Raw genomic sequence first — 25190 nt, forward strand, 5'->3', positions numbered from 1 at the left:
GACCAATTAAATGGGCCACACACTCATTCACTCACTATTCAAGCCCCTGGAATCCTGACTCCACCCCACACACACACACACTTTCCATGTATTCTGCTCTTCACAGCTACCAGTCAGAGTTAATCATTACGGTAAATTATAAAGTCTTCATATAGTCTTTACTGATTTTCAATACACATCACCATCATCATCATCACATCACAAAGTAAAACCTTGATACAACGGACTTCAACAGAATGGAATTAATTTTTATTGGAATCGAGGATCTACCAGACTAAATTCTTATACTGTATATCGGAAAAAGTCCGATAAAGCCAGAAGCAGTCCAGACTGCCTGACCACTTCAGCTATGTTCACCACAATAAGGTAAATAAAAGACATGTTTCCTTCGCTCCTAATGGGGCAACTTAGGATTGGATGATGGATGGATGAAAAGACATGTTTATCAGTGTACAGTACAGTACAGTATTATTATATATATTATACCATTTGATTATTGTAGTGAATGTATAATACAGTACAGTACTGCAACGGTAGTGAAAAACAGTTTAAAAACCGCTGGTGTGATCCTGACTAATGTCTGATACATCCGAAAATGTCCAGGTTAGCAAGGGGAAATTTGGATGTCGCTTTTATCGGAATTTCACCTTTTTTGGAATGGCTTGGGCCACAATCAATCCATTATAGTGAGGTTTTACTGTATATGCAAGATAAATCACTAAGGAGGAGGTGTTTGGAAATTATTACCACCTTTATTCTCCAAACCCCCTGGAGAAGGTGAAAGACAAGTTACAACACACTATGACCTACCTGTGATAATCCATTACCTGAAGACTTATTTACTCACTTCTATGGTTTATTTACTTTAACTATACTCTTATTACTCTAACTTGGCCTAAAATTTCCATCTTGAATGCTGAGACATAGCAATGGATTTACACTGGAATATGGTGCCTGTCACAAAAAAGTGCTAGGGAGAGGATGAAATAAGCTGCAAAAGGATGAAAATCTGGGCCAAGTTAAGGTAAACAGGGTATAGATGAAGATTTTTGTCCTTTTGCGGGCTTTTTCACAATGACAGAAAAAGAAATTATGGCTGAACATCAATTCCACAGCACTTCTTCATGACTAGCACCATATTCTAGTGTTGATCTGTTGTTACAACTCAACATTCAAGATGGAGAGATAGTAATTTTAGGCCAAGTTAAAGTGAAAAGATTTATACTTGTGATTAGTCCATTACAATACTCCCATTTACTCCCATCAATGCAATTACTGAGGAATATAGTTAGTCTACCACTGTCAAGGACAAATAAAAGTCTTGTAATATTTCTAATTCTAATATGATGGAACTGATAAATACACATGATCTCAATGTTATAATACACAGCAGTGATGAAGTGCTAAAATATAGGCTAAAAATACTACGCTACATAAGTGACCTACTACAGTTGCGGCGCACAACTCTGAGGCTGTCATTATCGTACCCTGGCAACCTACCATTCAAAAGTGCATCCCATTTCGTGTATAACATGAGACACAAGTGATTAGTGTACCATATGTTCGTGTATAATAATACTGTACGGTACCTGTATTCGTGTATAACATATTCGTGCATAATATGATTCGTGTATGACACGAAATCAGACACACTTGCTAGGTTGCTAAGGTACGATAATGACAACCTCAGAGTCATGTGCCATTACTATATTAAACTACAAAATGCTAAATCTGCCTTGTACAACACCCATCAAGGCACAGATAGTGGTTAGTCTACGATCACAAGAATTTTGGTTACATTCTCTTACATTTTCTTAATACAAGGAAGAAGAAATCAAAGGCCAGAAGCCCATAAGATTGTTCCCTCCACGAAAAAAATAATAACAAAACAACAGACAGCCAAATACAGTTCAGGTCACTCTCCTTCAGCCAGACTATCCATCCTAAAGAATACAGCAAAAGCAATAACAAACCTGAGTCTGCACTGAGTGTCAAGTACAGGAAACCATTTATCATACTCTTTTTACTCTAACTTGGCCCAGCTTTTCGTCCTTTTGCAGCTTTTTTTCATGTAGCTCAATGGTTGAAAAAGACAGTACTAGAACTCTACATTCTTTCCACAGCACTTCTTGACCAGCATCATATTCTAGTTCATCTATTGTTACGACTCAGCATTCAAGGTGGCGATCGCAATGGGAGGAGAGAGAGCAATTTTGGGCCAAGTTACGGTAAAAAGAGTATAGTCACTGGTTTGCTGCTGTTGTTATTGATGCTGTTGTGGGCCCAGGCTCATCTGATATAAACTCAGTGGTCTACAGGTTGAAGCTGTCCTGCAGTTCACCATGTTTCTTTCCGGAGAGAGGAAGGGAAGTGAGGGACATTCGCATAACCAGGCAGTGAAACTAAGTAGCCATATTAGTGCCACCACATGAAGGCATCCCTCTCCTGCATCTACTTTTCATCAAAGAGAATATAAACAATAAGAAACTTCATGAAAATACAAGCTAGGTAAAGCACAAATGACTAACTGTTATCCAGGCACACACCCAAATGCTTTTTATAAACTGATGAAAAGAGCGTAGACCTATAAATTAAGGGATATGTGGCGCTCCTTACCTGCAAACAAGTGGCCTATGAGTAATGTTGATTTTGTGGTCCAAGATTCATGTGGATGTGAACAAGTGGACTGTAGGAACTCAACCTCTTTAGCCAGAAGCTCCCAGAGATGTTACAGTATGTGCAGGTTATGTTGAAGGTTTGTCTGTTTTGTGAAGGGGAGGTGTATGAGGTGAGTACTTGTATGTGAGTTGTGGTGTGAGGTACTGCATTTTAAACTAAGGGCACTGTGAATTGTTTGTGAGCTGTATTTTTTCTGGTGATAAATAGAGAAGAGTTTGGTGCTATGAAACTGAGAAATGCTGAAGGTGAGTGTGCTGTGATGCGAAGGGATGCAGTACAGTGAGGACATTGTGTGTTGTGAGTTGTAGTAATGAGCTGTTGTTATTATTACTCTGCTCTTAGGCTTATCTGAATGTGAACCTTGCAAACTACAGGCTGAAGTTGCCTTTCTCCTTAAGTCCACCATTCTCCTTGTGAGGGATAGGGATAGGGAGAGGGAGAGACTTTTGCATAACCAGACAGTGGAGTCTCCTTGTTATATCAGTGCCATTGTGCAAGGCGTCCCTCTCCAGCACTGAAGTAGAGAAGAGTAACAGCACCATCAAATTTCTTGAGTTTTTAATGTGACCTAAAGGGAAGTTACTGTTACTCTATTTCTTTTTAGGCTGTGGTAGTGAGATACTGAGCGTGTGTGAGCTGTATTTTGTGTTGGTACTGAAGCACAGACAAGTAATGGCCATATATCTGTGAGAAGTGTATAATCTGACCGAGAGGGAGCTTACTGTTACTCTGTTTCTTTTTAGGCTGCGGTGGTGAGATCATGGACTGTCTGTGAGCTGTATTTTCTGTTGGTAATGAAGCAGAGATGAGTAATTGCCCCATCATATCCATAAAGAGTATAAAATCTGACCTAGAGGGAGCTTACTGTTACTCTATTTCTTCTTCGGCTGTGGTGGTGAGATCCCAGCTAACACACAGATGCGGTTGCGCTGATTCCTGGCCTCCTCCAGGTTGTTCATCCACTCTGTCTCCTCCAGAATGTTGGTCACCTCCTCCACACTCTCCTCTGGCACAATGTCCTGGTCACTGTAGTCCTGCAGTGCTGTCAGCAGGCTGGTGGCGGTAACTGCTCGTACCTTTGGATACTGGCCATAGAAAATATAACAGTTAAATAGACACAGCTGATTATAACAATGTCACACATAATCCACTGTAGTACTGCTAGACATAATCCATTTTAACGCTGCTGAACGTAAGCCACCATACTTAACCCCTTGAACGCAATGACGCATTCTGTGTTTAATTCTCGCTATTATCAAACAATTTTATTCATCTTAGTAGAGCCACCAAGAAATGGAAAGGTTAATGAAGACTACAGTTATGTTCTCAATTCCAAAAAAAATCTCTTATCCTGACTCACGAATAAGTAAATAAATAAACTCAGAGGTTTAATAAATGTGCATATATCACTGATTTCATCCAGCAACTCGTCTAATTTCTAACCTGACAATTTTTTTCCACCACCCCTTCTCCCTCTTATTTCAGTTCAACAGTAAAATAACTTCAAATGCATTAAACATAGAAAAAAACAAGAAAAAAAATTACCAGCTATAAAGTATGAACTGACTTGCCATGAAAATAATGAAGTTTGATACTGTAAAAAGAGAGAGAGAGAGAGAGAGAGAGAGAAAAAAGAGGGGGGGAGAGAAGGTAAAAAGCTATAGGCAGGTATTATCCCTCACCTGATAGCCTAGGAAGAGGGACAGCTGAGTCAGGACGGCTTTGGTGGTGGTGGGTGTGGCCAGACGCAACAACTCACACAGCACCGTGATAACCGCGGCGAGTTTGTGGTAGTCACTGCACCGCGCACTCTCCTTCCGCAGCAGTGATATCAGCTGACCTGTGGCCGTATCATCACCCTCTAGGATCTATGACAAACGTTAAGTATAAGTGACACAGACCTGTTGTATTGTTAAGTATAAGTGACACAGACCTGTAGTATTGTTAAGTATAAGTGGCAAAGACCTGTAGTATTGTTAAGTATAAGTGGCAAAGACCTGTAGTATTGTTAAGTATAAGTGGCAAAGACCTACAGTATTGTTATGTATAAGTGGCAAAGACCTGTAGTATTGTTAAGTATAAGTGGCAAAGACCTGTAGTATTGTTAAATATAAGTGACACAGACCTGTAGTATTGTTAAGTATAAGTGACACAGACCTGTTGTATTGTTAAGTATAAGTGACACAGACCTGTTGTATTGTTAAGTATAAGTGGCACAGACCTGTAGTATTGTTAAGTATAAGTGGTACAGACTTATAGTATTGTTAAGTATAAGTGGCACAGACCTGCAGTATTGTTAAGTATAAGTGGCACAGACTTGTAGTATTGTTAAGTATAAGTGACACAGACTTTTATACCTGTACTACTGTCAGCTAAAGAGACTCTCCACCACCATGCATCCTCTTACAGAATCCCCATACTGAGACAGGCCAGGGTACGTTCTCTGGGAGCTAAACTAAGTACCAAATGCAGCTGCAGTCAGTTTATTTTCACTTGACAATGGTCCCTAACTCCTCCCAGCTCAGTTGACAGCCAAATGTAGTTAGACTGAAAGGCTGATTTGACTAGTAACCTGAAAGACTCATTCCTACCTCAAGGCTCACTGAATTTCATGTAAGCTTAGTATTCAAGCTATGAGTGCCCCAGTTTCCTCAGATGAAAACATACCAACTATATGTGTAATTACTCTCGTCTTCCACACATCCCCTACCTCTCCTTAAACACATACCCCCCTGCCTTCCACACACCCCTACCTCTCCTTAAACACATACCCCCCTGCCTTCCACATATCCCCTACCTCTCCTTGAACACAACAAAACAATGATATGTACTTACTGTATCCAAAACAGCTGATGAACTGAGGAGATCACCCAAAGTCTTGATCAGTGGGAGAGTGATTCTGTCAACCTTCTGGTGATCTGCAAACAACTTCAGTATGGTCTCCCAGAAGCAGTGTAGCAACTCAGGCTTATCCACACGGGCATTTAAGTATCCGTGTAGTGCCTCACTGGTGTAACGTGACTGTTTGAGGGTGTATGAATATTACTGTTACATACATACATATACACGACAATCTATACCCATATACAAATGAAATGCACATACAGTACGTTCCTGGCATAAGCTATCTCCATTCAAGTTTATTAATAAGCATTCTTTATTCAAGGTCATTATTGCCAACAGATTATGAATAACTATCAGGGCAACTTCCTTTACACTTTCATGACACAGACATTATATTCAGGCTAAAGTACGTAGCAATAAACTGCTCATATATACAGTTCATTCACCAGTTTAATCCAGTTTCTAATAGTAATGTTATGAAGAAATGCCAAGTAAGGTGCTCCAACCAGACTGAACCTGTAAGGGTCCATATCTGAGGGGAAGTTGAGGTTTATTGCTCACATAATGCCACTCATGGATATGTGAAGCTGGTTACCCTTGCCTTAAATGTCAAGACTGACCAGCCTAGCCCTGGGTTCCTACACTCCTGATGGGAAAAAAAAAAAAAAAAAAGGGACTGGAAAATGGACTGATTTTATGAAAACTTGGAAATTATGGAGTGCAACCTTTACTCATAAAGTGCAGGTGATTTACTGTACAAGCAGAATGACTCCCTGCTTACCAAGTTGGCCGATATTCCCCCAGCAGAGTACAGGACGCCGAGGAGAACTCTGGTTCGGTATGGAGGAAGGTCAAGCAGCTGGACAAATAGGTGGAATGTGGAACGCTCTGATGCCCAGTTAATACTCTCACACACATCACGTGGGAAAATCTTCTCTACCGCTTCCAGGCATGGGATGTGAGGTAAGCGTGGGGAGCTGTGGGTGCAAAAATAACAGGCTACAGTGACTGAGTTGTTGGCACTGCTGGTTACAACACTGCCAGCCCAATAGTGCCAGGGTTGTAATCCTGGTGCAGGCAGCTGGTGCCCCACTCAACCAAGGCCACTTCCACACCAAATACTTCCTGGCACAGACTGGAGTTCAGCATCACTGTAGCCCAGAGATGTTCTTATCTGCACCTGCCCATGTCCAGTGTGACCACCTGTATGGGTATCAGTGAGGCAAAACCCCCACCAGCACCCACCTGTGCAAGCATGCATTTGGTGTGGACACAGCCTAAGGAGTCCATTCACCCTTTGTGGGTTGAAAAATAATATAAGTACCAAGGGAAACACTCAGTGAAGGTAACTGGTAACCTGGATGATACAGTGACCTTGTATCCCAGGACAGTGGGTGAATAATCTATCATAGGCTCAAAGGCTTAAGGGACTAAGATCAATACTGACACTAAGCATCTGGCCCTCCCGTTACTGTTATCTTAATAAATCTCTCCAAACATGCACACAAGCACAGATCCAACCATTCACACATGCACCCATCAACCTACCCACCACTACCAACCACATCACAATCATCATCATCCAGACTTCTCTTTCCACTCTAGAACAAGGTAAGGTAAGGTCCAGAAAGCCAAAATAAACTTGACAGAATGAAAAACTAATCAAATGCCACACACACACAAAAGGACGACAAATGAGGGTCACATTAATTCCTACCTATACAAGAGAGTGGTGAATGTTGATCCGGCCACCTTGCGTGTCCTATCAATCCTTTCAACTGCTTGCTGGCAAATTCGGGACATCATTTCTTCAACAATTTCCTTTGAGAGTAGACTAGCATCTTCCTTGACCACAGCAACCGTTATTGTCTGAGAAAAAGGAAATACTGTTAGGTTTTAACATGTTTTATCCCTCACTAATCCTCTCCTTCACTCTCTCTCTCATAGTGGGAGAGGAGGGAAGAGGGGGAGTGAGTGAGAGAGGTGAAGATAGGGTGAAGGAGAGGAACACGCAAAAATGGACAGCAAGGGAGGAAGAGAGAGGTAAACGTACAGTACTAGACGTTGTACCCTGAGAATGTGAACCTAGTGGACTGCAGGCCAAAGCTGTCCCTCTTCTACAGTCCACCATCCTTTTCTGGGAGAACAGGGAAGCAGATGAGGAACGTTTGTATTATCAGGCAGTGGAGCCGCCTGGTTACATCAGCGCCACTACATGAAGGTGTCCCTCTCCTGCACCAGAAAGTGTACAAATCATCATCATCATCACCACCCAGACCTCTTTTCTCACCTAGGAATGTGATGAGGTAGGGTTCAGAGAGCGAAAATAAATAAATTAATCTGGACGCTGCTGCTCCTCACCGTACCCTAGGATGAGGTAGGAGCTCCTTTTGATAAATAAATCTATCTATCTATCTATTGCCAAATGCCTCAATCCCATTTGGGGTGGCCACAAACAAATCGCCTTCACATCGCCCTGTCCCCCGCCATTTCACTGCCCTGCTCCCAACTCACACTCCCCTCTCTCATATACCTCTCCACCCCATCCCTCCATCTCATCCTCGGCCTCCCCCTCCCTCTTCCCCCCTCCACCTCACTCACATACACTCTCTTCGTCAGTCTCTCACCCTCCATCCTCTCCACATGGCCAAACCACCTCAGTGTGTTCCTCATAACGCTTCCTATCACATCCACATCCACACCACAACGCTCCTTTATATCCTCATTCGTCAGCCTGTCTCTCCATGTGACTCCACGGGCTCCTCTTAAATAACTCATTTCCATTGCTCTCACTCTTGACTTGTGTCCTTCCGACAACGTCCAAGCTTCACTTCCATACGTTAGAGTTGGTATCACAATACTGTCATGTAGTAACTTTTTCACTTCCATGCTCACTTCCCTGTTTCTTATCACTGCTTTCAAGGAACCAGCAACCTTTCTTCCCTGCTGTACCCTTTCAAGCATGTCACCCTCCAAACGTCCATAATAAATAAACTAAAGATTTAAACCAGATCCCCACAACTCACACTCAGGGCTGTGAGTGCTGCTTCTCTGACCCAGGCTCCTATGTCGCCTCGTCTGTCCATCGTGTAGTCATCCAAAGCGGCCAAAAGGGCTTGGTATATCGTGGCCAGATTTCTCTCACACACAGACTCGTTCCCTGTAAATAAAGTACATCACCATATAAGGCTGGCCATCTACAGCTAATGTTTCCTATGGACCAGAAGCTATGAAGTGCCAAAACTAGCTAATTACTTCTCTACAGCTGCTAGACTTAAAAAAAAAAAAAAAAAAAAAAAAAATGTGGAATGTGTGACTGTTTCCTGTCGAAGAGTGGTATCTGTGTTGCTCGTTACCATGCTGGTGGGACAAAACAGAGATTGACTGGATGGATGGATGAAATGACTGGTTACAACATAAGATTCTGGCTGAGTAACAACAAAGGACTGTGCAGACTTACGTAAATTCCATCCCCAAAAGGCAACTGGAGGTTTTCTGATCACATGCCACCATGGGAAGAGGGCTGGTTACCTACCCTTGAAAATACAGGACTACAGTAGCTTAGCCTTGGGCCCCAACACCTTGAAGGGGATATTATGGGACTGGCCGCTACCATTCTTTTACGATTATCATACCTTTTCCACCTTTCTTGATGCCAAGTGTTGTGGTAAGGGCGAGTGTGGATGTGATGGCCTGTTTACGCGTCTGGGCCCAGCTGGCGGTCTCGGGTCTGATCTCGGTGGCAGACAACAGCGCCGGCAACACCTGGTCGAACTTGCCGCAAGCTAATGAACGTGGGAGGCAGCCTGTGGAAAAAGAGGAGGAATATATGTTAAACCGTCCATCAGACTTATACCCTTGTGAGTTACATGTGGTTGGAATGCTTTAACCAATTCAACCACTAAGCAATATTATACCCTATCTATCTATCTATTGCCAGACGCCTTAATCCCATAAGGGGTGGCCACAAACAAATCGCCTCCATGTCGCCCTTTCCCCCCGCCATTTCACTGCCCTGCTCCCAGCTCACACCCCCCCTCTCTCATACACCTCTCCACTCCATTCCTCCATCTCATCCTTGGCCTCGCCCTTCCTCTCCCTCCCTCCAACTTACTCACATACACTCTCCTCATCAGTCTCTCACTCTCCACATGGCTGTATGACTCAACTAACCTAAAGCAGCAGCAAATCCCAGGCTCTGTATCTCCTTATCAGTGGTGAGTGCTTTGGTGTATCTGGTAATAAGGGCATCTCTCCACTGCAGTTTCTTCTCACCATCTGGCTGGTAATACGTGGCCCACAGGGGTGCTATCGCCTCCAGAGCCGCAGCACGAATGTTTTCCTCAGCGTACACCATGCAGTCTTCTAACAAACCATGCCACACCTCTGCAAAAAATTATATAGTACAGTAAGACAGGGGTTGAGATGGGGGGATGGAGTAGAGATATAAGAGAGAGAGGGGTGCAAGGTGGGGGGGAGGGCAGCAAAAAGGCAAGGGACAAGGTAACATGGAGGGGAGTTGTTTGTGGCCACCCCTCACAAGATTAGGGGGTCTAGCTATAGATACACAGACAGAGCCCTTAAGTTGATGGGAAGGATGTCCATCTTAACAGGTCCACTGTGCAGCAAATTTATAATGCTGAACCAGAATTTTGCAGTTTACCTCGATACCAATTAACTTTTTGCTATTTCAAAGAACTTACACAGTGTTTTATTCACGTAGCAATAAAAGAAAGAGCACGTAAAGGGACAGAGGTAAGTTTCTGGGGCCACACTTGATGTTCTCATCTTATATACAATAATGCTACAGCTGCATACAGGGAGAGCAGCAAAAGCAAATAAAGTAGCATCAGTATATATTATGAACATCAAAAGTATATGAAAACTGTAACATCACGCTGAGAATACTGTTGTTGTTCTAAAAAAAAAAAAAAAAAAAAAAGTTGCCGATACGAGGGCCGTGAAAGGACGATGTGGAGGTCTGTGGTATGAAAAGTACAAGAAAACTGAATTATCTGCTTAACAAAGAACAAATTCTGAACATCACAAAAGGTAAATTAAAACAGTAGTATCCTCTTACCTAGAATACTATTGTTGTGCAGAGGCAGGACAGCTAAGGCACACTTCTCAATAAGGACTGCAGTGGCCTGCCTCATGTACTCCCCTCCTAACCCTCGATACAGCTGACGTTCCTCAAGGCTGCCCACGATGCCAACCACACCACTCAGGACATCATCACCTGTAACAATATAATTATTTATTTATACACGTTATTAAAACCGAGAAGGCAGAGGCATATGCAGATTAAATTTCTTGTTATTGCAGCCCCCTGCTTGTTGTTCATGTTTACAAAAGGTCCAACATGCTTATGTGTGTTGGCCTTGGTCAACTAATGGTAGCTCTCCATGCTGCTCAATCTCTGGCAGCCTCCCTGAATGTAAATCCACTGAACTGCTAGCTCACACCAATACATTAATGTGGACACAACTACACCTTCCTGCAGTCCTCTTGTAGCTTCCATGCTCTCATTCCATACCAAGACCTTAGCACCATCCACCTTTATTCCCTCATAAAAAAGTTACTGTATATGAAACAGAGATACAGGAAAACACTAACGGTGCTTACTTATGAATGTACTGAGTGGCACAGCCTGAGTAGCAGCAACTTTTGAGAGTGCATGCAGGATATGAGCCAACGCCAGGATGGATCCATGACGACCAACCAGTGTGGCACCTGTACTGCCTGATACCAGCCCACCTAGTACTTTCTCACTCATGTACTGGGGTGCCACCATGGTTAGGTTGTGCAGTGCCTAATGGGTTGGGAACAAACACTGTCATTAGTTTCATTCACAGTGTAACAGTGTGATCTTAACACACGCAATTAGATGAAGAGAATAGAATGCATTAACACATGAAATTAAATGAAGAGAATAGAGTGCTGAGGGAAGAAGAGAGAGAGAAGGAGGAGGAGGAAGAAGAATGAATCAAAGTCTTTTATGGCAATGAAAATACTGTGGCTTTGATTTCATAACCCTTTGAAGAGCAAAATTTGCCGCAATATAATACTGTACTGAAGTAACCCCAAATATATATCTTTAAGCAGAATAAAACTGTATGGCACGGCTATTACTGTCACCCACTACCTAAAATAAATTGCCACAGTGCTACATCATTACTAAACAACTTTACACCATAACAAACATCAGAATCTTTCAAAACACAACACAGTAAAAGTCCTGTAAGCTAAATAGCAGGGGATCAAGGGTCTTTTGGACTGTGGTACTGTTTTTTTCAGATTATTGTCAGGGACCTCTGGAAACATTAGAAATATGTACATGATCATTAAATGAACACTTAAAATGATATGTTATTGTTTTACTCATTGGAAATGCATAGAAATGTAGATGAATAGTTGCAAGCAAGTACATCCAAGTCCAAGGGCACGTCCAAACCAGATAAATCCTTGGATTTAAAAAAAAAAAAAAAAAAAAAAAAAAAAAAAAAAAACCTTTGAAAAATTTGGAGTATTGGGATATTCAGATTATTGGTGGTCAGATTGGAAGACTTTTACTGTATCTGAAAATAAACCTATGCTTACTTTTGCCGCCAGTTCCCTAATGGCTGAGTCCCAGTGGTTGACCTTTCTCTCAATCAGGTGGTCAATTAGCGCCTGCGTGTATTCTGGATACCTGAAGGATATAAATCATTTGTGGAAGAAATTATAAGCAAATTCTGAAACTGATTATCGTGAAAAATGGGCACTATGAAACGAAGATTGATATTATTACTGTCAAATATGGTATAGGTCTTATTTTTGGTGGCTTTAGATTTCAAAACACCTTTCCCAAACTGTACATAAGCATTTGTTCATTATCAAAATAAACAAATAAAATAAATAATATAATAATGATGATGATGATGATGATAAATGAACTGTAATAATAATAAACTCTCATCTTAAATGTCAGGACCAATTTGTCTAGCCTCAGGTTCCTAAGCTCCTTATGGGGCAACATAGAATTGGATGGATGGATGGATGATAATACAGTACCCTCGCATCCAACACACATTTGTCCAGCACGATTCGCGTCCAGCACGGAGGGCAAAAAATTAGTATGATTTAATACGATTTAAGTACTGTAAAACGGGTGCGTAAGCATAACACTGACGGAGCTCCCAGAAGTGGGCGAAATCCGCAGAGTTCGCCTCTAGCACGATCACCCCCGGCCCAACACAGTCATACTGGACATTCCCATGATGATGATAGCCAATGAAAACTTCTGATCAAGTAGCCTTCCCCGCCCGCTATCGTGACGTGATCGTGATGCCGCCCAATTAAAAACGCTTCTGCTGTCACGTGATGTTTTGTTTAAATTTCTCCCGCCACAGCGCCACTCATTCACATAATTCGCATTGGAAGGTGCTTTTTTCTTGCTGCATTTTCTGCCCTTGCTACTGCATTTTACCCTGCTCACGATGCCTAGGAAGCCTTCTAAGAACCCCAAGAAGCGGCGGCACCTCCCTCAGGCCACCAAGCTAGAATTCATCGAGAGGCAGAAGAAAGGGGAGAGGAATTTCAAAGGATTTATGAGGGAGGTTGAGGAGGAGCAGCAGCCATTACCCGCTAGTGATGCCACCAGCCATCCTTCAGGGACCCAGTAGGACTACCTACAGTCTCAGATATCACCTTCCATTCCCAGCAAGCCCACCAACACTATCCTAAAAGGTTAGTTATCATTCACAGTACAGTACCACTTATTATAATTACAGTAGTACCAATATATGTATAGGTATATGGTAGGTATTTAGGGTGACTTTTCGTAGGGTTGCTGACATACTTCATTTTTCCCCATAAGCTCTGTTGTTTGTCCAACACGTTTTTGGTCCAACACGGGACCCATGCATGACAATATTACTGTGTTGGACGCGAGGGTACTGTAATAGTAACAGTAATAATAATAATAATAATAATAATAATAATAATAATAATAATAATAATAATACTGTAATAATAATAATAATAATCATGTTAGTAAAGGGGTTAAGTCACAACTCACTTGGCAACATGGACACTGAGGTTGAGGAAAGCGTTGGAGCGATTCCCAACAGCATAATAGTCAACAGCCGTGAGTATCTCTATGCCGTGTGGGAAGGTGCCTTGCCGACCCACATGCTCCTGGAACGCTGCAGAACCGGCACGACGGCACGGAATCTGTGGCGGGGATACAAAGAAGCTCACAAAGAACTCTCAGGTCTCTAGGCATCTTGAAATGAACAGATCTTGAACTTGGCTCTCTGTTACCTTGTGTTTGTTTTTTCTTGGAAGGAACAGTCTTACAGGCTTCTGGCCTTTGGTTCTTTCTTCCTTGCATTATAATAAAATAACAAAAGAAAAATAAGTCTAGTACCGGGTATGTATTGTGTTGCAGTCATCTAGCAAGACTACTGTACAGTGAGGCTATGTCCCTTCTAAGCTTCAGTACTACCATAAAATACAGTCCACACCATGCTGTCATCATCACACAACCTCTCGCATATCTCTTATTATTATTTTGACACCAGGTTTGGCTAGACATGAACCCAGTGGACTGCAGGCTAAAGTTGAGGAGTTAATATCTTTGCTAAGTGAGTTCTCTCCTTGCCTGAATCACCCTGTCTGGCAGAGGTGAGAACTAAATAAACAAGGCATCATCAAAAGGTTTATTGCCAAGTGTTTAACAAATCCCTCACCTCTCTGTCAAATAGGGCAACAATGAGGAGTCCTGTAGCCAGCTGTTTCACATATGGTGCCATCTGGTCTGGGTGGTAGGCACGAGCAAACGCCCAGCACAGGTAACACGCTGCATCTCTGTACACACAAACCACCAGGAACAAGAATTACCATCTATCTATCTATAGCCTGATGCCCTAATGCGGCAAAGGGTGGCCACACACAAAACGCCTCCTTTGTTCTGTCACCCACCATTAGACTGCCCTCCACCTAACTCACTCCCCCCTCCCTCATATACCTCTGAACTCCATCCCTCCACCTCAACCTCGGTCTCTCCCTCCCTCCACTTCACCTACATACACCCTCTTAGTCAGTCAGTCTTTCATTCTCCATTACACATCTTTCCATATAATAAGACCTCATGATCAGCAGCCTATTCTGACGGTATACTCTGCTATTAGATCTGCATTCTAATAAAGAAAACTTGCAAATTAAGGTTTCATTGCCACATGTAAAGATAATTCGTGATTTTGCCAGTTTCCTTAAATTTTCAAACCCTGCTGTATGGAAAAAGCTGTGATATACTGAAACATATCTCTGATTAAAATGTAAACAGCCTGTCTATGAATGAGGGTGGTGTGAGATGAGGGCAGGGCAGCTTGATGGCAGAGGATGGGGGTGATATGAAGGTGATTTCTTTATGGCTACCTATCTGGGACTAAAATGTTTGCTATACTTAAACAGATGGACAGATTTGTATAACAGTTGCTCTCATACTATACTCTTTTTACTCTAACTTGATCTAAAACAACCATCTCTCCATCTTCAATGCTGGCTTGTAGCAAAAGATTGACACTGGAATATGATGCTAGTCAAGAAGAAATGCTATGGAAAGGATGCAGAGCCACAGTATTGTCTCTTTCTGCCACTGAGCTATTTGAATTAAACTACAAAAGGACATCCATCTGGGCCAAGTTAAGCTGAAAGAATGATGCATGGTGTGTTTATGGCTGCTCACCTTATATTAGCACCAACAGAGCACTGGCCACGCAGTTCATCATACACCAAGGCACGCTGTAGTACTGGGGTCACAGCAGGTAGGCGCTCTGGTAGAAGAAGTCCTCGGCGAGCTAAAATAAATATCATCAATATCATTATCTTACGTCCCACCTACGAGATGGGGTGAGGCAGAATCCAAAAACAAAGGAAAAGGCAAAAGAGAAAGGGAATTATCAACATCACCACTTTCACCTAAGAGATAGAATGAGGTAGGATCCAGAAACAAATAAAGATAAAGCGCAATAAAGGGAGAATTATTAAACATGTCCTGCGAAATGGACCACATAATCATTCACACATTATTCAAACCAGGTGTAAGAACAGACAGTGAGCAAAACCTGTGAATCATAAGAGTACTACCACTATCAAGTTTGCAGACACATCCCTGTTGACTGTGGTAATGGAGGCTGATACATGAAATATTCTTGTCATGGCAATATGAAGCACATATCAAAAGGGTATGAAAAGGATATTTAGGCAAGTATGGGAAGTACAGTGTTATATGAAACATTATTTACATGATAGCAGTATGAAGCACATACCATAACAAAGGAGTATAATGAAGGAAGGATACTCTCTTATATGTAAGGGAATAAGAATTATGGAAAACAGAACACAATGCTGGCAAGGAACTATCACGGATCTTCTCAGAAGGATCGATACTCTATGATGTGGGTGGAAATGAGAAATATGGAACATAGAACAATGCCAGCAGGGGATGGTCAGCGAACTATTGCCAGTCATAATACAAGCAGTGTACACATAATACTAACCCAGTTCAGCCAGTGCCAGACAGCCACCATGCCATGCCTTGTCAGACTCCCGTGTAGAGAACAGCTCCAGTATGGCACCCACAACTTCATCACCAAACTCACGGGGTAGTCGACCTGTTACTCGGCCCACACCCTTGGCTGCCGACCATCTGTAACCACAACGCATAAAGTAAATATCACATTGGTCCATATTACTAAAACAGAGTGCACTGGTGTGGAAAGGCCTTCTATACTTGATGGTAGTTTCGGAAGCATGTGGTGATGATGGAACGCTATGCCCATCTTGTATCACTGCTATGGGGGATAAAATCCACTCACATCTGACAGTTACAAATGTTTTATAAAAATTCCAAATTACACGCTTGCTAAAATCATTGCATTACCAGTTTAAATAGCATAGCTCTCAAAGCTCGACACCATGATTTTTTTTTTTACATATCTTTTCTGTCAATATTTGCTATTTTTAGATGGTTTTGTTCGATTACAAGATGCGTTTCACAAGGATGATGTATATACAAACTGGGTTCCTACATGCCTGATGAAGCAATGAAAGAATAGTGAAACAATAAACAAAACTATTATCCTAACCTAACAACAGTATCCTGGTCCTTAAGCCCTTGCAGGAGACAATCAATCACTTCCTCCACCTCCTCTGCCACTTCCTCTTCCTCGTCTGTGGTGTGGCCAGATGCTTGTCCCGTCTCCGCCCCGGCCACTGCTGCCCCGCCCCCACCCTGCACGTTGATGGACAGACTCCTGCTGCCACGCTGGTACCGCCACGATGCAACTTTTGGCCTTAGGAATGTTAGGCCTGTGAAGAAAAGCACTTGTGAATACAGTATTTGTGTATATGAAGGATAAAAAAAAGGGAGAGAGAATATAGGCCGTGAGTTTTTATGGTATCTATCTATCTATCTATTGCCAGACGCCTCAATCCCGTTTGGGGTGGCCACAAACAAATCGCCTCCAAGTCGCCCTGTCCCCCGCCATTTCACTGCCCTGCTCCCAACTCACACCCCCCTCTCTCATATACCTCTCCACCCCATCCCTCCATCTCATCCTCGGCCTCCCCCTCCCTCTTCCCCCCTCCACCTCACTCACATACACTCTCTTCGTCAGTCTTTCACCCTCCATCCTCTCCACATGGCCAAACCACCTCAGTATGTTCCTCATAACACTTCCTATCACATCCACATCAACACCACAACGCTCCATTATATCCTCATTCGTCAGCCTGTCTCTCCATGTGACTCCACAGGCTCCTCTTAAATAACTCATTTCCACTGCTCTCACTCTTGACTTGTGCCCTTCCAACAATGTCCAAGCTTCACTTCCGTACGTTAGAGTTGGTATCATAATACTGTCATGTAGGAACTTTTTCACTTCCATGCTCACTTCCCTGTTTCTTATCACTGCTTTCAAAGAACCAGCAACCTTTCTTCCCTGCTGTACCCTTTCAAGCACTTCACCCTCCAAACCTCCATCCTTACTCATCACACTACCCAAGTACTTAAACGTACTCACATTTTCCAATTCCTCACCATCCAACCTCGCTGTACATTCACTAACTTCACCTCTCTCAAAGACCATCACTTTACTCTTCCCTACATTCACCTTTAGATTCCGTTTCTTACACACTCTCTCAAACTCATCCACCAAGCCTTGCAGCTCCCCTTCGTCTTCACTCAACAACACAGTATCATCTGCAAACAACAGTACAGGGAGTTTCCAAACACTATCCTCTCTCACCAGGGCCACTCCAACATCCACTACCCTACCTTGTACCTCTTTTATTACCCCCATCCATGTACAGATTGAACAACCATGGAGACATGACACATCCCTGTTTCAAACCAACTTTCAAAGAGAAAAATTCACTTAGTTCACCATCCACACGCACTGCAGCCTTCGCACCATCGTACATACTCTTCACAGCATTCAACAACTTCTCATCTACTCCATATATTCTCAACACTTTCCACAATCCTTGTCTATCCACCCTGTCATATGCTTTCTCCAAATCCATGAAAGCCGCATACAACTTCTTTCCCTTCTCTAGAAACTTTTTATGGTATGGTTTGAGAAATACAAGATATGGTCAGCAGGGTGGATGGTTGCCCTGTGGTGGAAAGTGAGAATAGTCGTGTTGTGCGTAAGAGTGGGCAGTACCTCAGATCTGTGTACTGAGATAGGCTCTAGATATGAACAGATAAGCAATGCCTCCTTGAAAAACATGTTGGACATGGCAGCACTGAGGATGGTTTGGTATAAAGTATGACTGTGACATGAAGCAACTGGAATGACTGAGATAGTATGGACATTTCGAGAAAAGAGAAGAGGCTAAGTGGGTGTGGTGCATTATGGATCAGAATGCTGAAGGCAGAGTGCCAAAGGACAGACCTAAGAAGAAACAAAAGGAGGTCTTACATTAAGACCTCAGAATATGGTAAGTAACCACAAACCAGGCAGCTGGGAGGGCAGCTATCAGGTAATTAAGACCTACAGAACAGCACAGCTATGTAAATGTCAGGTCAAATGACTGAGTCAGTTATGTGAATGATCAAACAAGAGATTACAACAACAAGTATACATAAAGACACAAAAAAGGATATACAGAATTAACTACTGGTAATCCACACACTGAATGAATCTGACAGTCATCTCTCAGAGCAGTGTATCAGGTGCACTTGCAAACTCCTGACATCAAGAGGCATCTAAGCACCTCACCAGCACACCCTGCCAGCTCCTCATGACATGTCAGTATCTTGGATTTCAATCTTACAAATTTCAGATGCTTTTATTCATGTTAAGAAAGGACAAATTTTGCAGGAGTTTATCAAGACTGTAACTGACCCCAACAGTTTAAAAAGTCTATCCTAAGCTGAATATAAATGTCAAAAGCATCCAAAAATATATAAAAGCAAAACACAACACACAAAGAACCTGGCACCAACTTACCAACACGCTGAATGAGTTTGACAGCCAACTTTCGGACGGGTGTATCAGGTGCACTGGCAACGCCTGATGCCAAGAGGCGTCTCAGCACCACACCAGCACACCCCGCCAGCTCCTCCCGACGCCCCTGCTTGAAGATCAGGCCCAGTGCACGTAAAGATCCCAGTTTGTGGAAGACTCCTGCCACTTCAGTAGCAGGGGTATTCTCCAGGACCTGAAAATGTTGGCTGGAGTTACTCTTTACTCAAAAAGACTACACTTTATTCTGATTTACAGTCTCCAGGTATGTTTGCAAAATTATAGAATATGTTCTCAGTTTTGCAGCTGAGGTAGCCAGTTTCCTGACATCTACCTGAGCTTGTGTCCAGATGAGCCTGGGGTAACAACAACAACAACAACTATACCCAGCAATATTAATTACTGTATAATAATAACAACAACAATAATAATAACAATAATACAGTAATAACAATGACATTACCAATACTAACAACAACAGCTTTCAATTCCAACATCATAACTATACACAATAAATCACCATCACCATCACCATCCCAATGCACACAGACACCAGTTTGTGAAAAGTTATCACCTCACTAATTGGAGTGTTCTCTAAAACCTGAAAATATGTGTTCAGTTTGGGTGGTTAACCTTCATACAAATACTGTAGGCATACTGATGGTTCTAGTTTACATTTATAAAAGATACTCACACCTTTATATTAATCATCTTAACACAGCTTTGTTATTATCACTCATTATCAGCATTATCCTGACCCTCCTTCTCAATTGACGATGGCGAGAGATATGATAGTAAAACACGGAGACAATAAGAATGGTGGAGAACTACAAACAGCAACCCCGATCAAAGAAGTCAGACACTTATACCATTCATGAAGTGTGTCTACATTACTACTAACCTGGAAGCAGTGATCTATAAAAAGTGGGAGGTGCTTCTCTCTGAGGTCTGGGCGGGTGATGAAGCGCGCTGCCAGATATGCGGCCATTTCACGAGATTTCTGCGCTGACTTAAGGTGGGTCTTGATCACAGTTAGCACTCTGTTGACAATAATAAAGGCAGTCAATACGAAATGTTACTTGAATGAGCTGTCTGTGAACTGTTTCCTATTATTAATTTTGTAATCCCAAGGTAGTCCCTGTGAATGTTCCCAAGGCATCCAGTTTACAAAAAGCCTAACCAGTACCACTGATGTTGCTTTTATGGTGAGAAAAGTCAGATGAGACTACCCAGAGTAAGTCCTCGAGTACAGTATTAGGTTGCCACTTCAATGGGAGTGGCTGGTTAAAGAGGGAGACTGTGTGTGTGTGTGTGTGTGTGTGTGTGTGTGTGTGTGTGTGTGTGTGTGTGTGTGTGTGTGTGTGTGTGTGTGTGTGTGTGTGTGTGTGTGTGTGTGTGTGTGTGTGTGTGTGTGTGTGTGTGTGTGTGAGAGAGAGAGAAAATTTGTCTGAGGTGAAGAGGGTGGTCGGTGATTTGGGAAGTGAAGGAAACTTTGTTATGGAGCATTCGTTAGGTCACCTGTAAAAGCCAGTACTATCGCTGAACGAGGAACGGGTAGACTGTAGACAAAAACATCATATACACAAACCTTTCAACCACAGTAGGTCCAGCCACTCCTTCCCCAGTCCCTGTTGTGGCATCAAAGGCAGCCATATTGAACGGCATGTACACAATAATAGACAGCCACAGCAGCAACACATAACTCTGGTAGAAGTCCACACTGGCATCAGTCGCCTCTAGAAGCTGTAGTACCGGCAACAGATCTTTTACCTGCAATGAGAAGGGAGCGTTGTGGTGTGGATGTGGATGTGATAGGAAGTGTTATGAGGAACACACTGAGGTGGTTTGGTCATGTGGAGAGGATGGAGGGTGAAAGACTGATGAAGAGAGTGTGTGTGAGTGAGGTGGAGAGGGGAAGAGGGAGGGGGAGGCTGGGGATGAGATGGAGGGATGGGGTGGAGAGGTATATGAGAGAGGGGTGTGTGAGTTGGGAGCAGGGCAGTGAAATGGCGGGGGACAGGGCGACGTGGAGGCAATTTGTTTGTGGTCACCCCCAACGGGATTGAGGCGTCTGGCAATAGATAAATAGATAGATAGATAGAAGGGCACTGTTGCTTTCTGAGGCTAACTATGCAACAATTATACCCAAATATCATCACTTAATCATACTCTACTATCCTACTGACAGCAAGTTTGTATTTATGTATATTTAATTTGGCTGCCACACTCCAGGCAGGGCAAGCACCAGCAAGCACAGCAGACGAGGGTGCTTCTTCCCAGGTAAACATATACTGGTACAGCAAGTCCTCACTGTACGTTACCACATTCCCAGCTTATAATACCAACTGCCTGCAAATCATTATAAACCTATGGAAGAATGTACCTCATGGGGGAGTTTCTTAAATATGGCTTTGTGTCCACGGACTTTTGTGATGAGCCAGAGGTATTTGAAGGCCTGGAGGGTGACTTGGGGTGGGAGGGAGCGGTCTCGGGTGATGGTCACGAGCTGCTGCAGGAGGCCTTCGAGGTGGGGGTCCAGTAGGTGCGGCTGCTCCTGTGTGGACAAGAAGGATAACAGTATTGTCCTCCTCTATAAAGCTCTGGGATATGTTTTGAGTGGCAAAGGAGGCTTCACTGTACTTTTTCCTTTGTGATTTATATAGCACATTACATCTTAACTTTCTTTTATGTTATTTACATAATTTTAATACACACATACAACAGTTTAGATCAACAACATACAAAAAAATAGTAAGGTACAGTGTAGAGAGTAAATTCTTAAGGAAGAGATCTTAGGAGCACTTCAAAGTCACTTAAAATAAACCATAAGTCCAATCAACAGTATGAAAATATATAAGCTCTGAGGGGGGTGTGAGTTGGGAGCAGGGCAGTGAAATGGCGGGGGACAGGGCGACTTGGAGGCGATTTGTTTGTGGCCACCCCAAACGGGATTGAGGCGTCTGGCAATAAATAGAGATAGATAGATCAGATATGCTACACAATATATACTGTATCTACTACAGTATCATAACTTTAAGCAACAGAAGCCCCCTGACCACCAACAACAACATTACCATCATCATCCAGACTTTCTTCTCACCCTAGGATGGGGTTAGGCAAGGTCCAGAGAGTCAGGGGAAAAAAAAAAATGATTGAAGGACTAACTAACTAAAGTCTGTTCAACTGCATGAGGCACACTCTCATTCACTCACCATTCAAGCCCCTGGAATCCTGACTCCACCTCACAGGCATACACATCCACACTTAAGTGCTTCATTCCATCTATCAGCTAAAGTCAGTTCAGTACCTATCACTTCACTGGGAAAGAAAAGAGGTGTCATATCCTTGTCCTACACTTCCCTTTTGAACTGTGGAGAGGATGGAGGAAGAAAGTTGGGTGCACAAGGTGGGAAATGTGAACACCAGGGTTGAGGTTGCAAGAGGCAGACCAAAACAGACCTGGCTGTGATGAGGTCATGGAGTGTGACTTCAGAGATAAGGGACTGAATAGGGGGCTACAAGAGACTAAGCAGCAAGGAGAGTCGCCATCAGGTAACCAAGGCCAATGCATGCAAATATATTGCAGCAGAAATGAAAGGATGCACCAACTCTCTTTTACTATCTATCTATCTATTGCCAGACGCCATAATCCCTTAAGGGGTGGCCATTTGACACTGAGTTAGTTGTTTTACAGGGAGGGGCACTAACCCTCCACCAACCCACTTGTTGACACGTAGGAAGCACGTACTAACCTGGTAATAATCCAAAATAGTCTTGAGGTCTTCAAATGCCTTCTCAGCTGTGAACTCTGTCTGGACGGCCTGGTGAATGTTGTCCAGCATGAGACGAACTTGTTGGTGCTCACGGAACATGTCTAAGGTACACGCCAGGCCCCCATCCTCACCTTCTGGCTTCTCACCAACTTCACACCCACCACCAACCTCGCCCTCTATATCCACACCCATCCTTGTCTTGGATATGATTCTGAAAGGTAAAATATCATCATCATCATCCCGATCCTCACGCTAGCTAAAAATGGAAGAATGCACAGAAGTATGAAAACTATAAAATTACAGGAAATAGGCCCACAACCATTAACAAATCATTCAAGCCACAGAATCCTGATTTCCACTCAAGCCTAACCATATGAAGAGTAATTGTTCAGATCAACATTACTCATGAAATGGTTTGGCCACATGGAAAAAAGCAACAAATGACAGACTGCATGCGCGTGAGGTGGACGGGGGAACAGGAGATCAAAGATAAGGTAAAAGGATGCAGTGGAGAGGCAGAATGAGAGACGTGTGACTTGGAGAATGGGCAACCTGATGGCTAGGGACAAGGTGACATTTCAGCTCATAATCAAACCAGCTATTTGGGAAGAATTCTAGTTATATCTCAACCACACAAACCTCTTTTCCTCTGCAGTAACCAGTGCTTTCCCATTCCTGTGCTTGTTTTTCAGGAATGTGAGGACAATAACTCAAGTAAGGTTGGAATGTGTTTTGGTTGGGACTGAAATGCCTGTGGTCTGGGTTAGGCTGAATGGGGTCATGTTGGGTTAATGCCTAAAATGGCTTACAAGTTACTCATTTTGGGGGGAGGAGGCGGTAAATTTTTACAAGTGGACAATACACCCCTCAGGTAGTGCAATATATTTTTCTTGCAGTTTTTGATGCGATTCGAATGTTTCTGACCTTCATTTTTGTCGGAAATGCCCCTCACCGAACACAATAAAACTAACCAAACCAAACCCAACATACCTAACCTATCTTAGGGAAGTAATAATCAATTTCCAAATGGGGTAATGGGGGTTATTTGTGATCCTTAGGGACTATACTATACGATAATGGTGCTAAAATTCCAAAACTGCATAGTGTCCACTTGTAAAATAATACCGAGGAGGCAAATCTCAAAATTTCTGATGGAAATGAATGAAAAAACTGAATGCGCCACATAAACAACAAAGGGAAAAATCATCCTTTCATCGCTAAGTTGGATATGGGCTGAAGCAAGAAAATTACTGCTTTGTCCAATGGATCTTGGTCTCAGAGGAAAAAAAAAAAAAAAAAATGCAAATTTCTAAGGAAGTGCAGGATCATAAAAAAAAAAAAAAAAAAAAAAAAATGAGGAGGGGATTATCCTACAAAGAGGAAGGTTAGATTGAAACAAAATACTCCAATGTATTTTTCAGTAAAAAAAAGGAAAGGAAAAACAAATTCTCATCTTTGGACTGAGATGAGGGAGGTATTAACACGAACCAGTACCAAATTTCCGAAGGAGAATTTTGTAAAATGCGACTGGTATGTCTTATGACTAAATTACCTTAGCATGAAACCTGTCTGAATTTGAAGACCACCAGAAATAACGTCAATGTTACATTATTGGGATGCCTGCTAGATTCTAGGAAAATTCTGCACGTTTGGCCTATGGAGTGGTGGAGACAAGCCTGTTGCTGATCTAACACCTACACTCAGCTATGGTGCAAGACAGCAAAATGAGTCACGTTCCTCAGCATGAGTCAGTCACCCCTTTATATAAACAAAACACAGGTGATCAGCTGAGTCCATAACACCACACCTGTTATTATACACACACTTTCCCCATTATTAAGGTGGATAATTTCTACCTGGAACCTTGAACATACCTGTACTCGATGGATGCACTTAATTTTTAATGTTAATCACTCAGGATGGTGTTTCAGTACATAATGCCTGTCTAATGTGTGAAAAATCCGTTCCCTTCTAGTCCGCCCAAACTTGAGCTGTCAAGCATGTGGTTATTTTGACAGTAGTTTCAATTTATCTTCATTCCCTCTAAGAGTATGGGTATGCATATTGATACAGATAATTTTCGTACGTGTTTTTAATAACTACCCAGTCTGTAAAAGCAACAGAATTTATTTTCGTTTCCAGAAATGGGTGAAGCATCTGTTCCGCCATATTGTCACCCCTGATTTTCTTTCTCCCTCCTTTTCATACAAATGTCTTTTTTCTTTCACCTCTTTCTTTCCATTGACTCCCTGTTTTCTCACCCCTTCCTGACTTTCTCTTTCTCTATCTCCCTCCTTACTCAAACTCCTCTCACTCCTCCCAAAAAGCCTCCCGAAAAACTTCATTTCTTCCCCCTCTTTTCAACACTGATAGCTCT

General features: G+C 42.6%; 1 protein-coding gene across 1 annotated transcript; it reads right to left on the minus strand.

The window, feature by feature from the left end:
• Positions 1 to 3398: 3398 nt before the first annotated feature.
• On the minus strand, positions 3399 to 24772 carry Tbcd (tubulin folding cofactor D). The gene is made up of 22 exons (XM_080286897.1): positions 24688 to 24772; positions 22793 to 23024; positions 21424 to 21594; positions 20629 to 20810; positions 19942 to 20080; positions 19026 to 19236; positions 16656 to 16878; positions 16068 to 16216; positions 15254 to 15365; positions 14256 to 14373; positions 13583 to 13737; positions 12124 to 12214; positions 11149 to 11335; positions 10604 to 10762; positions 9697 to 9909; positions 9159 to 9329; positions 8550 to 8683; positions 7241 to 7392; positions 6305 to 6500; positions 5515 to 5700; positions 4362 to 4547; positions 3399 to 3764 (listed from the first exon to the last, which is right to left on the minus strand). Exons 2-22 carry the CDS (start codon positions 23003 to 23005, stop codon positions 3552 to 3554), a joined length of 3561 nt encoding a protein of 1186 aa, XP_080143023.1. The 5' UTR covers positions 23006 to 23024; positions 24688 to 24772; the 3' UTR covers positions 3399 to 3551.
• Between the last annotated feature and the right edge of the window lie 418 nt (positions 24773 to 25190).

Source organism: Coenobita brevimanus, chromosome 114 (genome assembly GCF_032717465.1).
Source record: "Coenobita brevimanus isolate Jiangsu-jjx chromosome 114, ASM3271746v2, whole genome shotgun sequence".
Lineage (NCBI taxonomy): Eukaryota > Metazoa > Arthropoda > Malacostraca > Decapoda > Coenobitidae > Coenobita > Coenobita brevimanus.

Excerpts from the sequence above, each read along its gene's own strand:
- Tbcd (XM_080286897.1), bottom strand. The coding sequence starts at position 23,005 with ATGGGTGTGGATATAGAGGGCGAGGTTGGTGGTGGGTGTGAAGTTGGT. Across the intron at positions 15,366-16,067 it reads TCTGGCACTGGCTGAACTGG|CTCGCCGAGGACTTCTTCTA; the intron begins GTTAGTATTATG and ends TATTTATTTTAG. Across the intron at positions 12,215-13,582 it reads CTCAGTGTCCATGTTGCCAA|GTATCCAGAATACACGCAGG; the intron begins GTGAGTTGTGAC and ends TATATCCTTCAG.